The sequence below is a fragment of the Triticum urartu genome, chromosome 5, assembly GCF_003073215.2.
Source record: "Triticum urartu cultivar G1812 chromosome 5, Tu2.1, whole genome shotgun sequence".
NCBI lineage: Eukaryota > Viridiplantae > Streptophyta > Magnoliopsida > Poales > Poaceae > Triticum > Triticum urartu.
The window spans coordinates 372,521,078-372,539,784 of NC_053026.1; the positions used below are offsets into that span (position 1 = coordinate 372,521,078).

Here is an 18,707-nt window from a genome sequence, read left to right on the forward strand (position 1 = left end):
GAGTTGTTGGAGCGCGACCGCCTTGCGGAGGAGCAGTGTATCGCCGATTTGCACCGCCAGCGGGACATGGAGCAGCAGCGCACCGACGCTCTGAGTCACGAGCAGAGCGCTCGCAACTGGGCCGACTACGTGGAGGCTGGCGCCCGGCAAATAGCCCTGGAGGCTGTCGGGCATGCACGCGTTCGCGACACCGAATTTTACTACCAGCTCGTCAAGTGGGTTTCCCGCTTAGAAGTCGAAGCTTCGATGGACCACGTCGGCATGGAAAGGGCCAACGCGCGCGAGCAACGCGCCCTATCGCACCTCTGGCACGTCCGAGGCGAGGCGGAGGACGCCGGTGCCAGTGTTTAGCGTGTACCGCAGATGGCGGTCGGCATCGTCTAGTTATCTAAGAGTAAGTTAGTACTTGTACACTACTAGAGTATTAGTGGGAGTAGATAGTTAACTTGGCTATGATGGTTGTCAAGGTGGAAGTTCAGTACTCTATATCTGGATCAGATCGGTTACTTTACTCTGAATGTTGAACTTTCCATTTGAACGTATGGAATGGGATGTTATTTTTTTAAAATGGGTTGTATTTGTCCGCCATGGGTTTAGAGGCTGACTTGTGGGCCTACCAGGTTGACGCGTACACAATCAGGAGATGATTGTACGTGGAGAGGATGACAGCAGGGATCCACCAAGGTCATGGCAGTACGTAAGCAAGTGCCTCCTTATTTCAAGCCAATAAAAAAATGGCTCCTCCTAATGGATTTCTGACATCTGGGTCCCATGTCATTGTCAACGTAGTCAATAAACAAGAGAATTCCACAACGAGCAGCTGACACCAGGGACCCAGCAGCTCGCCCAGTTATTTTTGCTTTGGGTTAATTTGATAAATGCCAGTCCAAATCTGGTGATTCTGAGAAATGCCACTGCAATTCCCAAACTTTGAAAAATGCCATTTTATGCCATTTCCAGTGGCATTTTTCCAACCTTGGAGTGGCGTTTTTCAAAATTTGCAAAAATTGGAGTGGGGTTTTTGTAAGTTTGCAAAAATTACAGTGGCATTTTTCAAAGGTTAGAAATTGCAGTGGCGTTTTTATGAATCGCCATAATTGAAGTGGCATTTATCTAATTTGTTTTTGAGACGGGAGTAGGGTGTCAACTGGGCTGTGCGGGGCACTTTGGCCTGTATAGACAGCCTTTCCTTTTATGTTTACCACAGACCAGCCCAGTAGTTTTTTCTTTCTTTCTCACAATGGCTAGCCCACTTTTTTTGTGATTTGTCAGGTAAGTCACTTTGTCAGGCCTGTTGGGTTGCAAATCTTGTAAGACGAGGAGAGCTTCATTCGGCTGGCCGGGAAAATGGCCTATCAGTAATGAGAAATGGGTTGTACATTTTTAAAACACATCAAACCGGCAATTAGTTTCAATTTTTTCATTTTGAGATTTTAAATTGCATTATTGTTTATGCGTGGACAATTTATTAGATTTTATATTGATATACATTTATTTTGAAAATAAGTTTGAATGCGACTCGAAATTTCGGGATTAAAAACAGTTCAGACCGCATCGAAATATACCAAATTTCGTATAATATTTTAACCGTGGCCACAATATGGGTTGTAATGCTAAAAAAGAATATGGGCTCCAAAAAACCTTAAGAATTAGAAAATGGGCTGTAAATTATTAGAAATAATGGCATATGGGTTGTATGTTGTTTTCCATAGATTTGAGGCTTTCCTAAAAAAAGGTTGACGCACAAGCAGTGACTGTTGGATGTCTATCCAACGGCCGTCGTGCTTATTCAATCTCTGTTCTTCCTGCTCCAGCCGCTCAAATAAGCATCAGCGGGACTGCCTGCTTCCTCCTCCCGCGGCCGGTTGTGCTGCCGCGCAGGCCTCAATGCCCCATCATACTCCCATCGCTGGCCTAGCCATCCATCTACTCATCCACACTTGTTGTTATTCTCCGGCGATGGCAGACGAACCAGTAAACCCTCGTACTCCCATCTACGTGGGAAACAACTGCCGAGTTTTCCCTAGCTCTGTGTCATTCCCTTCCTAGGCCTCGCCTCGTCCACCCCCAGGTGCTCTCGACGCGGCGTGGTCAACGAATGACATGCATCGGAAGCGGACTGTACATGGAGAGGCTGACAGCTGGGTCCACGGCCGCACGCAAGTAAATGCCTCCTTATTACGCGCAAAATAATGATTTCTCCACCTGACAGCTGGGACCCACCGGAAGGGCCTCTGTATTTCGCGAAAAAAACATTCCCCGCTGATAGGTCGGACCCAACAGCTATATCTTCGCACGCAAGGAAGTGCCTCTTTATTATGCACACAAAAATGAACTGCCCCTGCTAGCTGGGACCCACCATAGTGGGAGGCTGACTTGTTGGCCTACTAAGATGACGGGGACAGAGGGCTTTGTCAACTTAGTCAATATGAACGATTCTAGCTCCAGTGACTGTACGATGTCCATCCAACGGCCGTAATGCTTTTTCAACCTCTGGTCTTCTTGCTCCAGCCTCCCAAATAAGCGTCGGCCATGCCGCCGGCTCCTGCCTCCCATGTCCGGCTGTGCTGCCACCGCTGGCCATGCCATCCCTCTATACTCACCCACACCTCATGTTATTCTCCAGCGATGGCAGCCGAAGCAGTCAACCCACGTACTCCCCTCTGCGTGGGCATCCACTGGCGCGTCTTCCCCGGCTCCGCGTCATCCCCTTCCTAGGCCTTGTCGTCTTATACCGCCCTGGTACTCTCGACGCGGCATGGTCAACGTGGTCAAGGAAAGACTTCCATCGGAAGAGTACTATACGTGGAGAGGCTGACAACTGGGTCCACGGCCGCGGCAAGGAAGTGCCTCCTTATTACAGAAAAATAATGATTTCACAAAACATTCTCCCCCTGCTGCTGGGACCCACCAGCTACATCTTCGCACGCAAGGAAGTGCCTGACAGTCGGGACCCACCTGGTCGAAGCGTATGTAGCATTGTCATTCTAGTCGCGAACGTGTACGTACATACTGGTCGGTGTAGAGGCACGCATGTGTCGTAGTAGAGGCGCGCATGTAGCATGTACACATACGTACAGCGGTCAGGGTGCAAGAAAGAAAAAACGGCCACGTACGTACATACGGGCGGGGTCTCGAACGCCTACTCGCGCATACATATAGTCAGGGCACGTGTACATGGTTGGGTCGGAACGGAGAAGCTGCGCGGTCATCGTGATCATGGGGAGGCAACCGGCTGGGTCAGAACGAAATGCGTCGTCATGTTCATCGGGAGCCAACTGGCTTGGACAGAACAGCCGATGGAAACGAGGCCTGGCGTACCGCAGAACGGAGGAAACGGCCTTGTGTTCAACCGGCCACGGTGGAAATGGGATCCTGTTCATCGGGAGGGGTCTGGTGTACTGCAAAAGGGAGGAAAAGGATCTCCTACGGTCGAAACGGGGTCCTGTTGATCGGGAGGGGTGTGGCGTACCGCAAAACGAAGGAAACGGACTTGTGTTGGAGCGCTACGATCAAAACGAGGGTCCTTTATATCGGAAGGGGTGTGGCGTACCGCAAAACGGGACTCCATGGGATACTGTTCATTTCCACCGTCGACTGCCTCCATAGGCTACTGTTCATCCATCGTCGACTGCCTCCACGGGCTCCTGTTCATCCACCGTCGATCTCCTCCAGCCTCCACCTGCGACTGTTCATCCAGCCTCCACCACTCCTCCACCGGCTACTGTTCAGCCAGCCCTCTCCACGGGGTCCTGTTCAACCACTCCTCCACGGGCTACTATTCATCCAGCCCTCCAACGGCTACTGTTCAACCAGCCCTTCACGGGGTCCTATTCATCCACCGGCTCGATCGATCGGGGTACTGTTCTTCCAAGGGCAACGGCCTCTACTACCACGGGGTCCTGTTCATCCAACCCCCCACCGAGAACTATTCATCCAAACCCCCTCAACAACGCTCACTGTACATCAAGGGAAGGAGGCAGCAGTGTTCGATCAGCTTCAGTTAGCAGCAGTAGCGAAGGAATCACTCGGGTTCAGTTAACAGCAAGGGATCGATCGATCGCTCGGGTTCAGTAACGCATAGCCTATAGTGCAATAGCTCAGGTTCAGTTAGAGCCCAACGCCTTGCTCGAATTTAGTTAGAGCCCAACGCCTCGCACACATGCGCGTACGTACGAGAGAAACGCGCATCGCTCGGCCCCCGACCACCCACCGTAACCGGGAACTCCCCGATAGTTTCCTCGCCCTCACTTCTACCATGGTTTTTTCTGTCATGGACGACCAAAGAATGTCATGCAGCTGCGTCTCCGTCCCACCTAGGACGAAAAGCCCATTTTCTGTCATGATTTTTTGTCATAGAAGTAGGACCCCACCACATCTATGATGATACCGGGTTTTGTCACAATTATCGTCATAAAAGTGTCATAAGCATGACAGGAAAAAAATTGTTCGGCCCAAAATGTCACGGATGTGTCTTTTTTTGGTAGTGGGGCAAGGGAACTTTATGGGAAAAGAACGTATCCAAGAATTTTTCAATTGTGTTAGGAATCTAAGTCTCGATGATGCTCTTATACTTAAAACTACTAGATCTTATGCGGATGCTATTTCAGCACTAGTTCTGAAACTTGAAAGTAAATTTATTCATACCCATCCTACTTTGCAAAGATTGTTTTTTGAACTTCCCATTATAGAGAATCCTAGGGCTAAAAAGTTGGCCACTCTCGTTCTTATGAATGAGTTTGACTACATAATACGGGAAGCTAGGGAAATCTTTGATTTTTTATAGTATGAACCATGAAAAAAATATGATAGATGAAATTCTTTACAGTAGTGATTATGCTTTAAGACATTTGCTTGGGGATAATAAAATCTTTGATGAGAATCTCAAAAAGGAAGTCCATGTTCTAGATATAATCCAACAAGTTTTCAATAATATTAACCAACATTACTCTTGGATTGTTGTGGGGAATCAAAGAGGTTATGATGAACATCAACTTAGGAATGCTAAGGTTTCTATGGATAATATGTTTTATGTTGTGTTTACAAAACCCCATGATGAAAGCACCTCTGAGAATGATAAGAACAAAGATGACAAAAACATAGATCCTTGCTTTATGCCTAGCTAAGGGCGTAAAACTATAGCGCTTGTTGGGAGGCAACCAAATGAATAAGATTTATTTTTTATTTTTTGCTTCCTATTTTTGAGTGTTAGCACAATTATTCAACTGTTATAATTGTGTTTTTATGTTTTAATTAGTGTTTGTGCCAAGTAAAGACTTTAGGATCTTCTTGGGTGATAGTTGTTTGATTTTGCTGAAAAACATAAACTTTTGCGCTCACAAACATAATTTTCATTTTTTTACCATGGAGCGATAAAATACCCATTCCACTTGCAGTAGATCAGTATACAAACTTCTCAGGTCGTCCTAATTTTTCAGAATTTTTGGAGTTACAGAAGTATTTGAAATAGTCAGGTTGCTATAGACTGTTCTGTTTTAACAGATTCTGTTTTCTTTGTGTTGTGTGTTTATTTTGATGGCTCTATGGTTTTCTTTGATGAGTTTTTGCCATAGAAAAGTTGGAATACAATAGATATAATGCAAGAACAAAATATGAATTGATTTGATACAACACTTATAGTAGTGATTTATTATTCTTATACTAACGGATCCCGCGAAGGTTTTGTTGAGTTTTATGTGAGTGAAATTTTCAAGTTTTGGGTTATCTTACGATGGATGAAGGAATAAGGAGTAGAAGAGCCTATGCTTGGGGATGCCCTGGCATCCCAAGCTATTATCCAAAAATGAGCAACCAACTAAGCTAGGGGATGCCCCCGAGTGGCATCCCCTCTTTCTTCTAACAACCATCGGTATTTTACTCGAAGCTATATTTTTATTCATCACATACTATGTGTTTTGCTTGGAGCATCTTGTATGATATGAGTATTTGCTTGTTTTACTTTGTTTTTTAAGTCTTGATCCCTTGCTGGACACGCCTATTTGAGAGAGCCAACATTATGTCATGACTTGTTAGAATTTCTCTCTATGCTTCACTAAATTTTTTTATGAGCCATGGACTTGCTCTAGTGCTTCACTTATATCTTTTTGGGCACAGTGTGCTTTAGTATTTTTGAAGAAATGCTCTCTTGCTTCACTTAGATTTGTTTGAGAGTTAGTAAAATTTTCAAGAAATTCTCTCTTGCTTCACTTAAATTAATTTGAGAGAAAGAAAAATTATGCTCATGATCTTCACTTATATTTGTTTGAGCTTGTTAAAAGCAACACTTGAAAATTAGTCCCAAAGTGATAGATATCCAAGAAAGATATAATAAAAACTTTCATGAAGATCATTGGACAAAATAAACTTGATTCTTAGTAATAGTTTTGAGATATGATGATGTGATATGTGAGTCATCTTGATGAGTAATTATGCTTTAGTAAGAATATTGGTGTTAAGGTTTGTGATTCCCTATGCAAGCATGAAAGTCAACAATTATGCAACGAAATTATATCCTACTTATGGTGCATTATTCGGTGTTAGTTATGCTTAATGCTCGCTTATGAGATTATTCATTTCTTGGTTGGTCGCTTCTCAATATTTTACTAGCCTTCATTTTGCACTAAGTATGATCACTACTTGTGCATCCAAAAAACTTTAAACCAATTTTGCCACATGAGTCCATTATATCTACCTATATGCGGTATTATTTTGCCGTTCTAAGCAAATTTGCATGCGCCATCTCTAATTTTCAAAAATAAACTTCTCTTTTGTGTGTTTGTTTCGCTCGCGGGGCGGTGAGGGGTGGCTAATATTATCCATGCTAGATGTGTTATTCTCAAGATGAGTTTTTATTCACTTGTCATTGCACAAGAGTAAGGCAAAGTTATTAGGGATGCCCAGTCCCGAAATGAAAAATGAATTTACTTTATGTTGTCAAATAATAAATTCCTTGAAAAGTGTTGGTATGGAGGGCAACCGTGGATACGGCTAGCCATGGAAAGTGAAAGTATGATGGAAAAAGGAATAAACTTTATTTTCTGTTTGGGAACCGCCTATGATATATCTAAGCATGGAAAGTATTGGGAACTCTAAGTCATTTTCATTGGTGGGATGGATACACCTCCCAAAATGTTTTTATCTCTAAGTTTTTTTCTTTGAGCTCTGACACCTCTACAAATCCCTACTTCCCTCTGCGAAGGGCATTTCTTTTACTTTATGCAATTTTTATTTTTGAATTTGTGTCTCCGTCTTCTCTTATAAAAGCACCAACTAGGAGGCAATATGATCGTACTTGAGTATTGGATGTAGCTAATATGCGAGTGTGTTTCATGAATGGATCAATGGTTGAGCATGATGGGTTAGGGATAGCTTATTTTAGCGTTGATATTTTGAAAGACATGGTTGCTTGTTGATATGCTTGAGTATTTAAATTATCATGTCAAAACTAGAATATTGCTTTGAACAATAGAAAAGTCCAAATGTCCATGCTATAAAGAAAGAAATATGATATGACATGTTAGGCAGCATTTCACATCAAAAATTATGCTTTTATCACTTCCCTACTCGAGGACGAGTAGGAGTTAAGCTTGGGGATGCTGATACGTCTCCAACGTATCTATAATTTTTTATTGGTCCATGTTGTTGTATTATCAATCTTGGATGTTTTATAATCATTTTATAGTCATTTTATATCATTTTTTGGTACTAACCTATTGACATAGTGTCAAAGTGCCAGTTGCTATTTTTTCATGTTTTTTACATCACAGAAATCAATATGAAATAGAGTCCAAATGCCACAAAACTTTATGGAGAATTTTTATGGGCCAGAAAGAACACAACGGGCCCTGGCTGTGCTTGGGGGTGCCCCGAGGGGAGCACAACCCACCAGGGCACGCTAGGAGGCCCAGGCGCGCCCTGGTGGGTTGTGCCCACCTCGGGTGCCCCTCGGACCGCCTCTTTGCTCTATAAATACCCCAATATTCCCAAAACCCTAGGGGAGTCGACGAAATATTGATCCAGCCGCCGCAGAGTCCAGAACCACCGGATCCAATCTAGACACCATCTCGAATGGGGTTCACCACCTCCATTGGTGCCTCTCCGATGATGCGTGAGTAGTTCTCTGTAGACCTTCGGGTACGTAGTTAGTAACTAGATGGCTTCCTCTCTTTCTTGATTCACAATACAATGGTCTCTTGGAGATCCATATGATGTAACTCTTTTGCGGTGTGTTTGTTGGGATCGATGAACTTTGAGTTTATGATCAGATCTATCTTTTTATATTCATAAAAGTATTTTAGTTTTTTTTGATCTCTTTTATGCATGATTGCTTATAGCCTTGTATTTCTTCTCCCGATATTTAGGTTTTGTTTGGCCAACTTGATCTATTTGTCTTGCAATGGGAAGATGCGCTTTGTAGTGGGTTCAATCTTACGGTGCTTGATCCCGGTGACAGAAGGGGAACCGACACGTATGTATCGTTGCTACTAAGGATAAAACGATGGGGTCTATCTCTACATAGATAGATCTTGTCTACATCATGTCGTCATTCTTATTGCATTACTTCGTTTCTCCATGAACTTAATACACTAGACGCATGCTGGATAGCGGTCGATGTGTGAAGTAATAGTAGTAGATGCAGGCAGGAGTCGGTCTACTAATCTTGGACGTGATGCCTATGTAATGATCATTGCTGGATATCGTCATGAGTATTTGAGGTTCTATCAATTGCCCAACAGTAATTTGTTCACCCACCGTTTGTTATTTTTCTCGAGAGAAGCCACTAGTGAAACCTACGGCCCCCGGGTCTCTTTCTCATATTATTTGCCTTTGCGATCTATTTTTCTTTGCGTTTATTTTTAGATCTATTAATCCAAAAACTCAAAAATACTTTGCTGCAATTTATTATCATTTATTTATTTGGCGTTCGATCTATCAATCTACTACAAATTTATCTCACATTCGTTTGCCTATCTTGAGGCGCCATACCCCGGAAGGGATTGACAATCCCTTTAACACGTCGGGTTGCGAGAAGTTGTTATTTGTGTGCAGGTGATGTTTACGTTGTGTTGCTTGGTTCTCCTACTGGTTCGATAATCTTGGTTTCATATCTAAGGGAAATACCTACCACCGTTGTGCTACATCATCCCTTCCTTTTTGCGAAAGTACCGACGTAGCTTCAAGCGACATCACCTATTAAGATTCTTTAGCACAGAAACATGATTATGCATAGGTTCGCACACATCAATCAACACTCTTGCTCAATTGAGATTGCTAGAAAACTCATTTGAGTCCACATCACCAGATTCTACTATGCCTAACCATCAAACTAAACCCGCCTGGTAGATCATGGATATGAATCCAAATTTGAATTTAGACGGTTCAATTGTTGATGGCTTTGTAAAACCATCGTAATGAGCCAATATCACGGGGCAACCGCGAAAGGTCCACGACCCTCCATCCACCACTTTATCTCAGTTCCCAAGACATGAAAATTGAGCAGTATAGAGATTTGAACCAAGTGATCTAACTTAACCTCTTTAGCACAATCCCAATCAGTTATCATATTTTTGTAAAACCAGTACTCACTATTTTTTTTTTCTCCATGTGCAAACGTAGAAACACAAGCAAGCGAGTGAATTCTGTCGGCAAAGGTTCCCCCTCTTCAAGGCCGACATCGTCAAGGTCTTTCTCCCTGATCCCTAGTCTACTCATCGTCTCTTCTACACCATGCTTCTGAGGTTCTTCTGATCCTGTTGCAGAAGAACTCACCACACCAAAACCCTAGCTTGTTGTGGCGACAAGACCAGGGAGAGACGCGACCGTCCACAACCTCGCACGAGCCCTACCAAGGCCGGTCAGCGATGGCAGCAGCAGAACGGGGACAGGGAAGGAAGGCTTGGTGCCGCGAGGGTAAAACCCTAACGAGAGGGGAATATGTCAGGACTATGCATGCACGTAATTAAAAAGGAGGATGGAGGCGTTCGGTAATGTTACTAAAAACATAACGCTTGACAGTTAGTGCAGTCCTATAAATAATGATAATTATATTTTGGATACACCGATTATGTAAAATCTAATGATGCAATTTGGCTATTACTCCGCAGTGAATGTCACTACCTTTTCTTCTTGTTGTTCAGGGTAATGTTTAGCACCTTCTTAACTACTACTTCCGATCCATAATAAGTGTCGTAATTTTAAACGTCGACCTAACCTTGGTTCAAAACCTCGGCACTTCTTTTGGATAATATCATATTGCTAGACATACGAGGTGCAGTCGAACAGGTAGTTGAAACACCCGCATAACTGTCAAGCAGTTACCGCTTGAGCTTGGTTCGTTGTTAACAGAAAGGCCAATCATATCGTACCATTTCCTTTTCTTTTTTGAGAATATCGTACCATTTCCTGCCATGCTACACCCGAAGGGAAAGCTCCAAGAGAAGAGAAAGAAAGAGCGCGCGACAGACGGCACATGCACGGGCAAAGGCAACGCGGAGGAAGAAGACGGCGTCGGGCCGGGCGGGGCGCCATTTTCCATCGTCTACCCTACGCGGTTCCCGCCGGGTACGTCCCTGCCCCCACATGCACTTGGGGAAATTGAGGAGTTCAGAGAATCACACGCACGCGGCCGGGCGCCCGCGTCTGCCCGATGCACGATGCATGCACCCGTACGCGGTAACTAGCTTTTGAATTGTTAATCAATCAGCTAAACCTCCAACCGATAGCGCATCCAAAACCTGGGGCCGGTTAGGTTTGGTGAGAGTCTCCTCGGATGCGATCGATCGGTCGAAAGGCCCTCTCGGTTTGCTCCATCATTGCGGTAGGCATTCAAGGGCCCGATGGAGTATACTACTACTCCCCGTAGCAGCCTGACAGCAAGTTGGCGCTTGCATGTTGCCGCCAATGGGAGAGAGCAGCAGTACAGTAGTATATGTCTTAGCGCACATGTGATACATCTGCAGCTCGGTGCACCTAGCTAGTATGTATATATACGTTACTACGGTCGATTCCAACCGCCGTATGGATCGGAGTACATTGCTTAGTACTTTTTGTGTTAACTAGGGCGTACTCTACCACCACATTGTTCAAATCATACAATACGCTGATTCATTGGTCGATGGTCCCGGCGGGTGAGGGTGAGAGACGCCGTGGAAACCGATGATATTTCATGTGAGATAGATGGTCCTGCCATTCCAATGTACTTATAGTAGTAGAACCGTACACATACAACCAATGAATGAGTTGGAGGAGGCAGGTGTGCTACGACAAGTATTCCTGCGGTTCTATACATATACAGCCAATGAATGAGTTGGAGGAGGCAGGTGTGCTACGACTAGTATATACTTATAAAGCATTGCTCACCAGCAGTATGTATGCTGAGAACAACATAGTGCACATTGCCGCTATCATGTAAAGCGTGCAAGTGCTTACTAATTCGCGAGCTAGCACCTTTTGCCAGCACACGTTTTGGCCCCATTCACGAAAGCAAGAGTAGTGAGACGCTTTAGAATGAAAAATGCCTTTCTTGGCCTCCCGCTTTAGAAAAATGCCGGTCTTGGAACCTCATCAGCAAATTAGACCTGTTCTCGCTGTCTCTTAAAGAAAAAGGATCAAAGGAGATAGGAGTAGCTCTTTGATTCCTGAGCTACTACTACTAGCAAAGACAAGAGAAGAAACCCGCGTTGATGTAGCCAGTGCACCTTCCAGTGACGGGGCTGTGCCGGGGAAACATAGGTAGTTAGGGCTTAGGGCAGGGCAGGGCGGGCTACTTATTGTTTTTGGCAGTTTGCCCCCACCCACTCATCGCATCAGCGACGCTCTGTCATTGTCGTGCTGAGAGGCCATGGGTTCAAATTACTTTTGTTTTATGTGTTGCACATGTGGTTTCAGCTGAGCTTATCCTATCCCGTACCTAGCCCCGCCTGATAGTCTACCTCCCATCATCATGTGTGTTAGGGCGTTTCTGTTACTTAGGAGGGTGGAGGTACTACTACCAAGTTCTCTAGGATATTGCGCGCTAGTATCACCTATCATCCTTCCAATAGAATTTATGTTCGCCTCTCAAGCTACTAGAGTAACAAAATCATATACTGCTACAATATACGTATTCTTCAATCAATAGTTTTTTGTGCTTTCACTCCAGTTCCCAGGAAGTTTCTACATGCCAAACAAAATCCAAGATAGTAGCATGAACTCTACATCAAATGCCTTCAAAATCTAATCAAACCCAAGGTAAACACACACACACACACACACACACACACACACACACACACACACACACACACACACACACGTATCTTGTGAGGATCTAGCTAGCCATGCATAGCCACGAATGAATGATGCGACCGATGGGCACGGCCGGGCTTTCTCTCTCCCCTCCCCTCTCCGACGTCACGGGCGTGACGCTAACGCGCCTGAGGCTTGAAGATTCCTCCGTCCGGTCAGCTTCGAGGTTGCTTCGCCGATGGGGATTACGGGATGCTAACTCTGACTTCTCCCCTCATCATCAAAGCCCCAAATTCTTTTTAGTCCCACTAGACTAGAGACGGGCGCGCGCTTTACGACCAAAGACGTTAACCTTTTCTTTCCATTTCTAATATGCATGATCACAGATTAAGCTGACATAAGTTGCCATGTGTCATGACGCAAAACGGAAACTTTCTCCGCCCAGTTGAACATCTGCACCACGTACTCGCTCTGAATTGACAAGATCATGATCCGTATGATCTGTACGTACACGCTTCCAAGAACTCATCTTGTTAGTGACAGTGCCAGTTTTCCATTCCGCCGGAACTAACTAGCCTACGCGCGCGGAGAGCACTACTACAATTGAAGAATAAATATGCTGACGAAATTAAGATAGTGCAGAATAATGAATGAATTCAAGCTGGACCTGAAAGAGCCCAAGGGACCGGACCTGAATAACGGCGGAAGAAATGCTTGAGCGCACATGACCACCCAGCATAACATGGTTGAAGATTACGGTATCAACAGCAACATAAGAATATTGACGAAGAAACAACGCATTTTTTTAGATGAAGATAAACAATAGCAGTACACATAAACTAATTCCCCATGGCTAACGACCACTCTGGGGTTACGATATTGATCTGCGGTTCTGGTAGTACTTTATAGTTTCCGTATCTATAAAGATATCGTCCATTGGATCGATATGGTATATGATTGTAATGCGGTTCCTGGTTGAGGCATGCAAAGGGGCAACATTGAGCTGGTCAGCATCATCGGCAACCGAGCTTAATATTCCACATCTCCTTCTCCTCCCTGGCCTAAGATTGTTGCGGCGTTGGCGGGCCATGTGAGCGGGTTGATGGCTACCACTCACCAATTATGTTCGACCGACCCGTTAGGAGATGATGGATGGGATTGTTACATTCAAGCTCAGGAGCACCGTTTTATTGATTAACACTGTCGTAAGTAATAGAAATAGAACAGATAATTACTGGAGTACATACCATTAATCAGTGTACCCGAGGAGTTGTGAAGGAGTCATATTATTGAAATCATATGTGTGAAAAAGTCATATGAAATCACCATATAAGACCAGTAATACAAGATTACGTGTAGGAACATCACACTGATCGGAGTGGAGTGTAGTGCCCCGCAAAAAGAAAAAAGAGAAAAAGAGTGGAGTGTAGTGTAGTGGAGTGCTGTCAAAGAGTCATACGAAACAACTTAATTAAGACCATGTCGATATTCCTTTCAGAACGTAGGTAGATTCACCTATCCTCAAATTCTCAACGTTCGAATATAATACCATTCATGAACGTAGCGCTGCCAGCCAGTGAAAACAGCAGGTGTATTGTAAAAGAGACAGAATATATAGACATAGACCATTTTAATGACCCATATGAGCTTGGTACACGCTTCCAAGAACTGATCTTGTTAGTAACAGTGCTAATTTCCATTATGCGGGAAGGAATTAATTAGCCTACGCGCGCTCGGAAGCACTGCTTCCATTGAAGAATATGCGACAAAATTAAGATAATGCAGATTAATGAATTCAAGCTAGATCTAAAAAGACCTCAAGGGATCGGACCTGAATAACGGCGGAAGAAATGCTTGAACGCACAGGACCACATAGCATAACATGGTTCAAGATTACAGTATCAAAAGCAACATAAGAATATTTATATGTATGTAGACCTATATGAAGAAACAACGCATTTTTTAGATGAAGATATTAATCCGATCCCCATGGCTAACAACAACTCTTGGATTACAATATTAATCCGTGGTTCCGGTAGTCCTTTATGGTTTCCGTCTCTATAAAGATATCGCCCACTGGATCGATATATAGTACTGTATATGATTGTAGGAGCAACTGCTAATGCGGTTCCTGGTTCAGGCATGCAAAGGGACAACATTGAATTGGTCAGCATCATCGGCAACTGAGCTTAATATTCCACATCTCTCTCTCCTTCCCCTGTCTGGCCTAAGATTGTTGTGGATGCCTATACTCGCCAAGCCAATCGTGTTCGACCCGTTAGGAGATGAAGATGATGATGGCGTTGTTACATTCAAGCTTAGGCCCTGTTCGGCACTGCCCCAGCTCCGCAGAATACAAGGATCTGCGGAGTACCTCTTTGCCCATTCCATAATTTTCAACTATAGCTCCGGCCGCTCCGGGAGGGAGTCGTGGAGTGGAGAGCCTCCGAACGGGCTTTTAGTAGCAACATTTTCTGATTAACACCGGCACATACACACATACTGTAACAGACAATCACTATTTATTACCAGTGTACTGGATATAGAATTTGTTATGGAAGCCTTCTACCCTCTCGCCAGAGGGCCGCATGGTATTATCCCATGTTGCGCATACAATTCTTGGAGTACTACGGATGGAGGAGATAGAGATGATCTTAACAGAATACAAAGCTATCTTTGCTCTATAACAAACTAGCAACAACTCTTATATGCGCCGGCCTAACAGCCATCCGTGAATATCTTCAACACCCGGAGGGGTTGCCAAGAAGTCATATATTTTTTTAGAAAAAGAGGAGGACCCCCGGCCTCTGCATCTGGGCGATGCATCCGGCCACTTTATTAATTATTCTCAAAAGACCTTACAAAATCATACAACAGTAAGACTAAAGCCACCGTCTAAGTAACAATTTTATTAGTAAGGAATCATATGAAATCACTGTATAAGACCACCAGTAATACTACAAGATTTTGTACCAACATGACATTGATCAGTGAGTCAGGGTGGAGTGTAGTGGGGTGCTGTCGAGGAGTCGTACGAAACAACTTAATTAAGACCCTCTCGATATTCCGTTCCCAAAGGAAAGTGGATTTTACCTACCCTCTGCACGCTGGGAACAAACTCTCAACAGCCGATCGAAGATATACTATGTTGTATGTACTACCATGAACGTAGCAGTGCCAGAGAAAACAGCTGGCGTAAAAGAGACAGAATATACTGCTGGAAGAAGAGATATCAGCTGCCATGCATATTTTCCCTGGCTGATCTTGTTGAGATATCAGCCGCATCATCGACGGCATTGCTGTCAGTGTGGAACTGAGCGAAAAAGCGGGCTCACGGTCTCGCCACAAGATCACAAATTCACAACCAAAAGTGTCGGCCAAGAAGCATCGCCGAGCGCGCGGGAAAGCGACGGTTGGAACCAACCTTGCATGCATGCGTCCATGCCATGCACCATTCGGCCCATCATATCCCCGGTATGAACAAGACAAGGCCACCACGTCACATATGCCTGCCTTGAGCGTGTATGGGTGCCTATCAGCCTATCACGGCGATTTACTTTGCATGTATGTGGCCTCTAGGAGTGGCAAAGGAAAGAAGACATATGTATGCATGCGTACGCGTCCATCCACGTACAGTCATGCATGTAGCCGCCGTGGTTTGCAACATGAAGTCGGGGCTTTTCACAAGGCGCGCCGTCTTGTTTCGGAAAGCCGGGCATCAACAACGTCTGCCGTTGCTATTAAGAAGAAGAATCCAAACGCGTGTATAGCCAATAGGTCTCGAGATTGAATTGCCTGTCCCATTCTTATTTCCTTTTGATGATGTCGTGGCTTTGCGGTTTTTAGAACACTAAAACACACGAAAGCATGAATATAGCCCGTAAGATTCTATATGAGAATTTTACAGAAAATTTAAGAGAAAGACAGTCCATGGCATGGGACCACCTCTTGTTGGAAATCCTTGGGGCAGTGCATATAAATTTGGGGGATTACTCCTCTGTTATCCATAAGAAAATTGGGTGGTTTCCCGCCTCCCCCAGGAAAGATTCCAGTCATGAATTAAATTTCTCTGAAATAGTATCTATGAAAATCCCTGACTCTACTGTGAAAACAAAGCCAAAGGGAAATTTCTTTTGCTATTCAACATTTTTGCTGCTGTGGTGCAGGTGCAGTTGGCCCAAACTAATAAACCATTGTCCATTGTCCAACCGTCTATCTAGGAATCCATTAACTCCGGGCCGGTTGGGCATGCCACTGGCCAATCAGATCACTCCCTACTAAGCTCGCCGCGGTCACTGTCCTCTTGTTTCTGCTCCCGGACGCGGTTCCTCCCCCCATTAAATACACCTCCTCCCTTCTCCCCGATCACATCCTCATTTCGCCTCTCCTCCGCTCTCTCCACACACACACACGCACACACTCACACACACCCTTCCGATCTTGCATTTGCTCTGAGAAATCGGAGAGGAATCCTACACCGGCGAGAAAGAAGCTCCGAGCAGAGAGAGATGGAGGCCGTGCATGAGGGCAATGGAGGAGGGAGCGGCCTGGTGGTGACGGAGCTGAGCCACATCAAGGAGCTGGTGAAGCAGCTGGACGTGCACCTGGGGGGCTCGCCCGACCTCTGCAAGCTGCTCGCCCAGCAGATCTTCGCCGTCACCGAGCGGTCCATCGGCATGATCAGGTCCGGCCACTTCAACGGCCCCAAGCGCTCGGCCGCCGGCGCCGGCCTCGACTCGCCGCCGCTCTCCGCCACGCCCAGCCCCCTCAGCGGCGTCTCCAACACGCCCAGCCCCCTCAGCGGCGTCTCCAACACGCCCTTCAAGCTCAACAAGAAGAGGTGACCAAAACCCCTTGCAGCTGCAGAGAAATTGTTTCAGGATTCATCAATCATAATCTTTCCTTCTTTTTTTTGCTGGATTATTGAGTGATTGGTTTGTTCTTGGATTCGCAGGAAGACGTCGGAGAAAGGGGGGCGTCAGATCAGGGTGAGCTCGGCCGGAGAAGGGGCGGACGCCCCGGTCGACGACGGCCGCAGCTGGAGGAAGTACGGCCAGAAGGAGATCCTCGGAGCCCAGCACCCGAGGTTGGTCTCGCCGCATTTCGGCCAAAGTTCATCTCTCATTTCAAATAGTAATCCGCACCTGTTTTCCGAAGTGGCAACGCAATCATGGAGATCTCTCCTTCGGATTTGGAACACTGTTCCCGAATTCATGGCGTCCACATGTCAGATAGGAATAGGGTAGCGAGCGCACGGCGTCCGGTTGGATATGTTCCGAAAGGAGCTGCTCCTATTGGACGAGTGATGGCATGATGATAGTACTTTGCGCTAGTAGTAATTTTGTTCTGGCTTCAGAATCGCAAACTTTTCTGAGAAAAGGAAAAGAGTTCAGGGCTGAGAACTGGACGTGCCGCCATGGTGTTCTTTTTTGCGCCGTGCCTGACCTGGATCGTGCACAATTTTGCAGGGCATACTACCGTTGCACGTACCAGAAGACCCAGGGATGCGCGGCGACGAAGCAGGTGCAGCGCGCCGACGACGACCCGGCGCTCTTCGACGTGATCTACCACGGCGAGCACACCTGCGTTCACAAGACGGCGGCGGCGGCGGCGGGCATGGTGCAGCCGGCCGGCAAGAACCCGGACGCGGAAAGCCTTCTGCAGAGCCTGAGCTCGAACCTGACGGTGAAGACGGAGGGGCTCACGGCGGCGGGAGCGCAGGGCTGGAGCGCCACCACGCCCTTCAGCTTCTCCTCGCCGGCCGTGAGCGGCATGACGCCGCCGGAGCAGCAGCACCACCCGTTCTCCACGCCGTCGACGCCGGAGAACTGCTTCGTGTCGATGCCCACGTCGCTCGAACCCTCGCCGGCGACCTCGGGCTCGAACCACATGTGCATGACCCCGTTCCATGCGCAGTCCGAGCTCCAAACAATGGTGTCTGCGCTCGTGGAGGCGACGAGCATGCCGCCGGCCGACACGGAGGAGGCCGCCTTCTCCTACTGGGGCTTCGACGACTCTGCCTTGGACGTTAACATCCTCGACGAGGACGTTGACAACTTCGATATTTCTGCCTTCTTCGCATGAGATGTTTGCAAAGAGAGAACGCAAACAAAGAAACAGAGAAGATGAGCAGTGGTAGAGATTAGAGAAGCAGCTGGAGGTGACTGACCACCCTCTGAGAGACAGAGGAGGGAAGAACACGCCAGTTCTTCCTCAGTTCAAGTTTAAAATTTAGGACATAAGATTAGTGCTCCCCCTCCTTCACCCCCATTCTTTTTTCCCCATTTCCTTTTTGCCACCAGGGCGTTGCATTGTATTATATTGTTATGTCAAGGAAAATAAAAATCTGTCGTTGGTGTTCTGCATCTCGTACAATTCACCATCTCTTGGGAATCAGTAAGACAGTAACTGTAATTTCGATAGAGATATTGGACATAGAATGCCACTCTATTATATAGAAGTTAAAAAGGAGTAATCAGTTG

The 18,707-nt window shown here is 45.8% G+C and overlaps 1 protein-coding gene across 2 annotated transcripts; it reads left to right on the forward strand.

The window, feature by feature from the left end:
- The first annotated feature begins 16,595 nt into the window (after positions 1–16,595).
- On the forward strand, positions 16,596–18,590 carry LOC125509105 (transcription factor WRKY19-like). 2 transcript variants are annotated; one of them, XM_048673986.1, is made up of 4 exons: positions 16,596–16,978; positions 17,009–17,065; positions 17,180–17,311; positions 17,694–18,590. In XM_048673986.1, exons 1-4 carry the CDS (start codon positions 16,734–16,736, stop codon positions 18,307–18,309), a joined length of 1,050 nt encoding a protein of 349 aa, XP_048529943.1. In that variant the 5' UTR covers positions 16,596–16,733; the 3' UTR covers positions 18,310–18,590. The 2 variants fall into 2 exon arrangements, with proteins under 2 accessions (XP_048529943.1, XP_048529942.1); XM_048673985.1 differs by having other exon boundaries at positions 16,596–17,065.
- The last annotated feature ends 117 nt before the right edge of the window (positions 18,591–18,707 follow it).

Excerpts from the sequence above, each read along its gene's own strand:
- LOC125509105 (XM_048673985.1), top strand. The coding sequence starts at position 16,734 with ATGGAGGCCGTGCATGAGGGCAATGGAGGAGGGAGCGGCCTGGTGGTG. Across the intron at positions 17,066-17,179 it reads TTCAAGCTCAACAAGAAGAG|GAAGACGTCGGAGAAAGGGG; the intron begins GTGACCAAAACC and ends TTGGATTCGCAG. Across the intron at positions 17,312-17,693 it reads CTCGGAGCCCAGCACCCGAG|GGCATACTACCGTTGCACGT; the intron begins GTTGGTCTCGCC and ends ACAATTTTGCAG.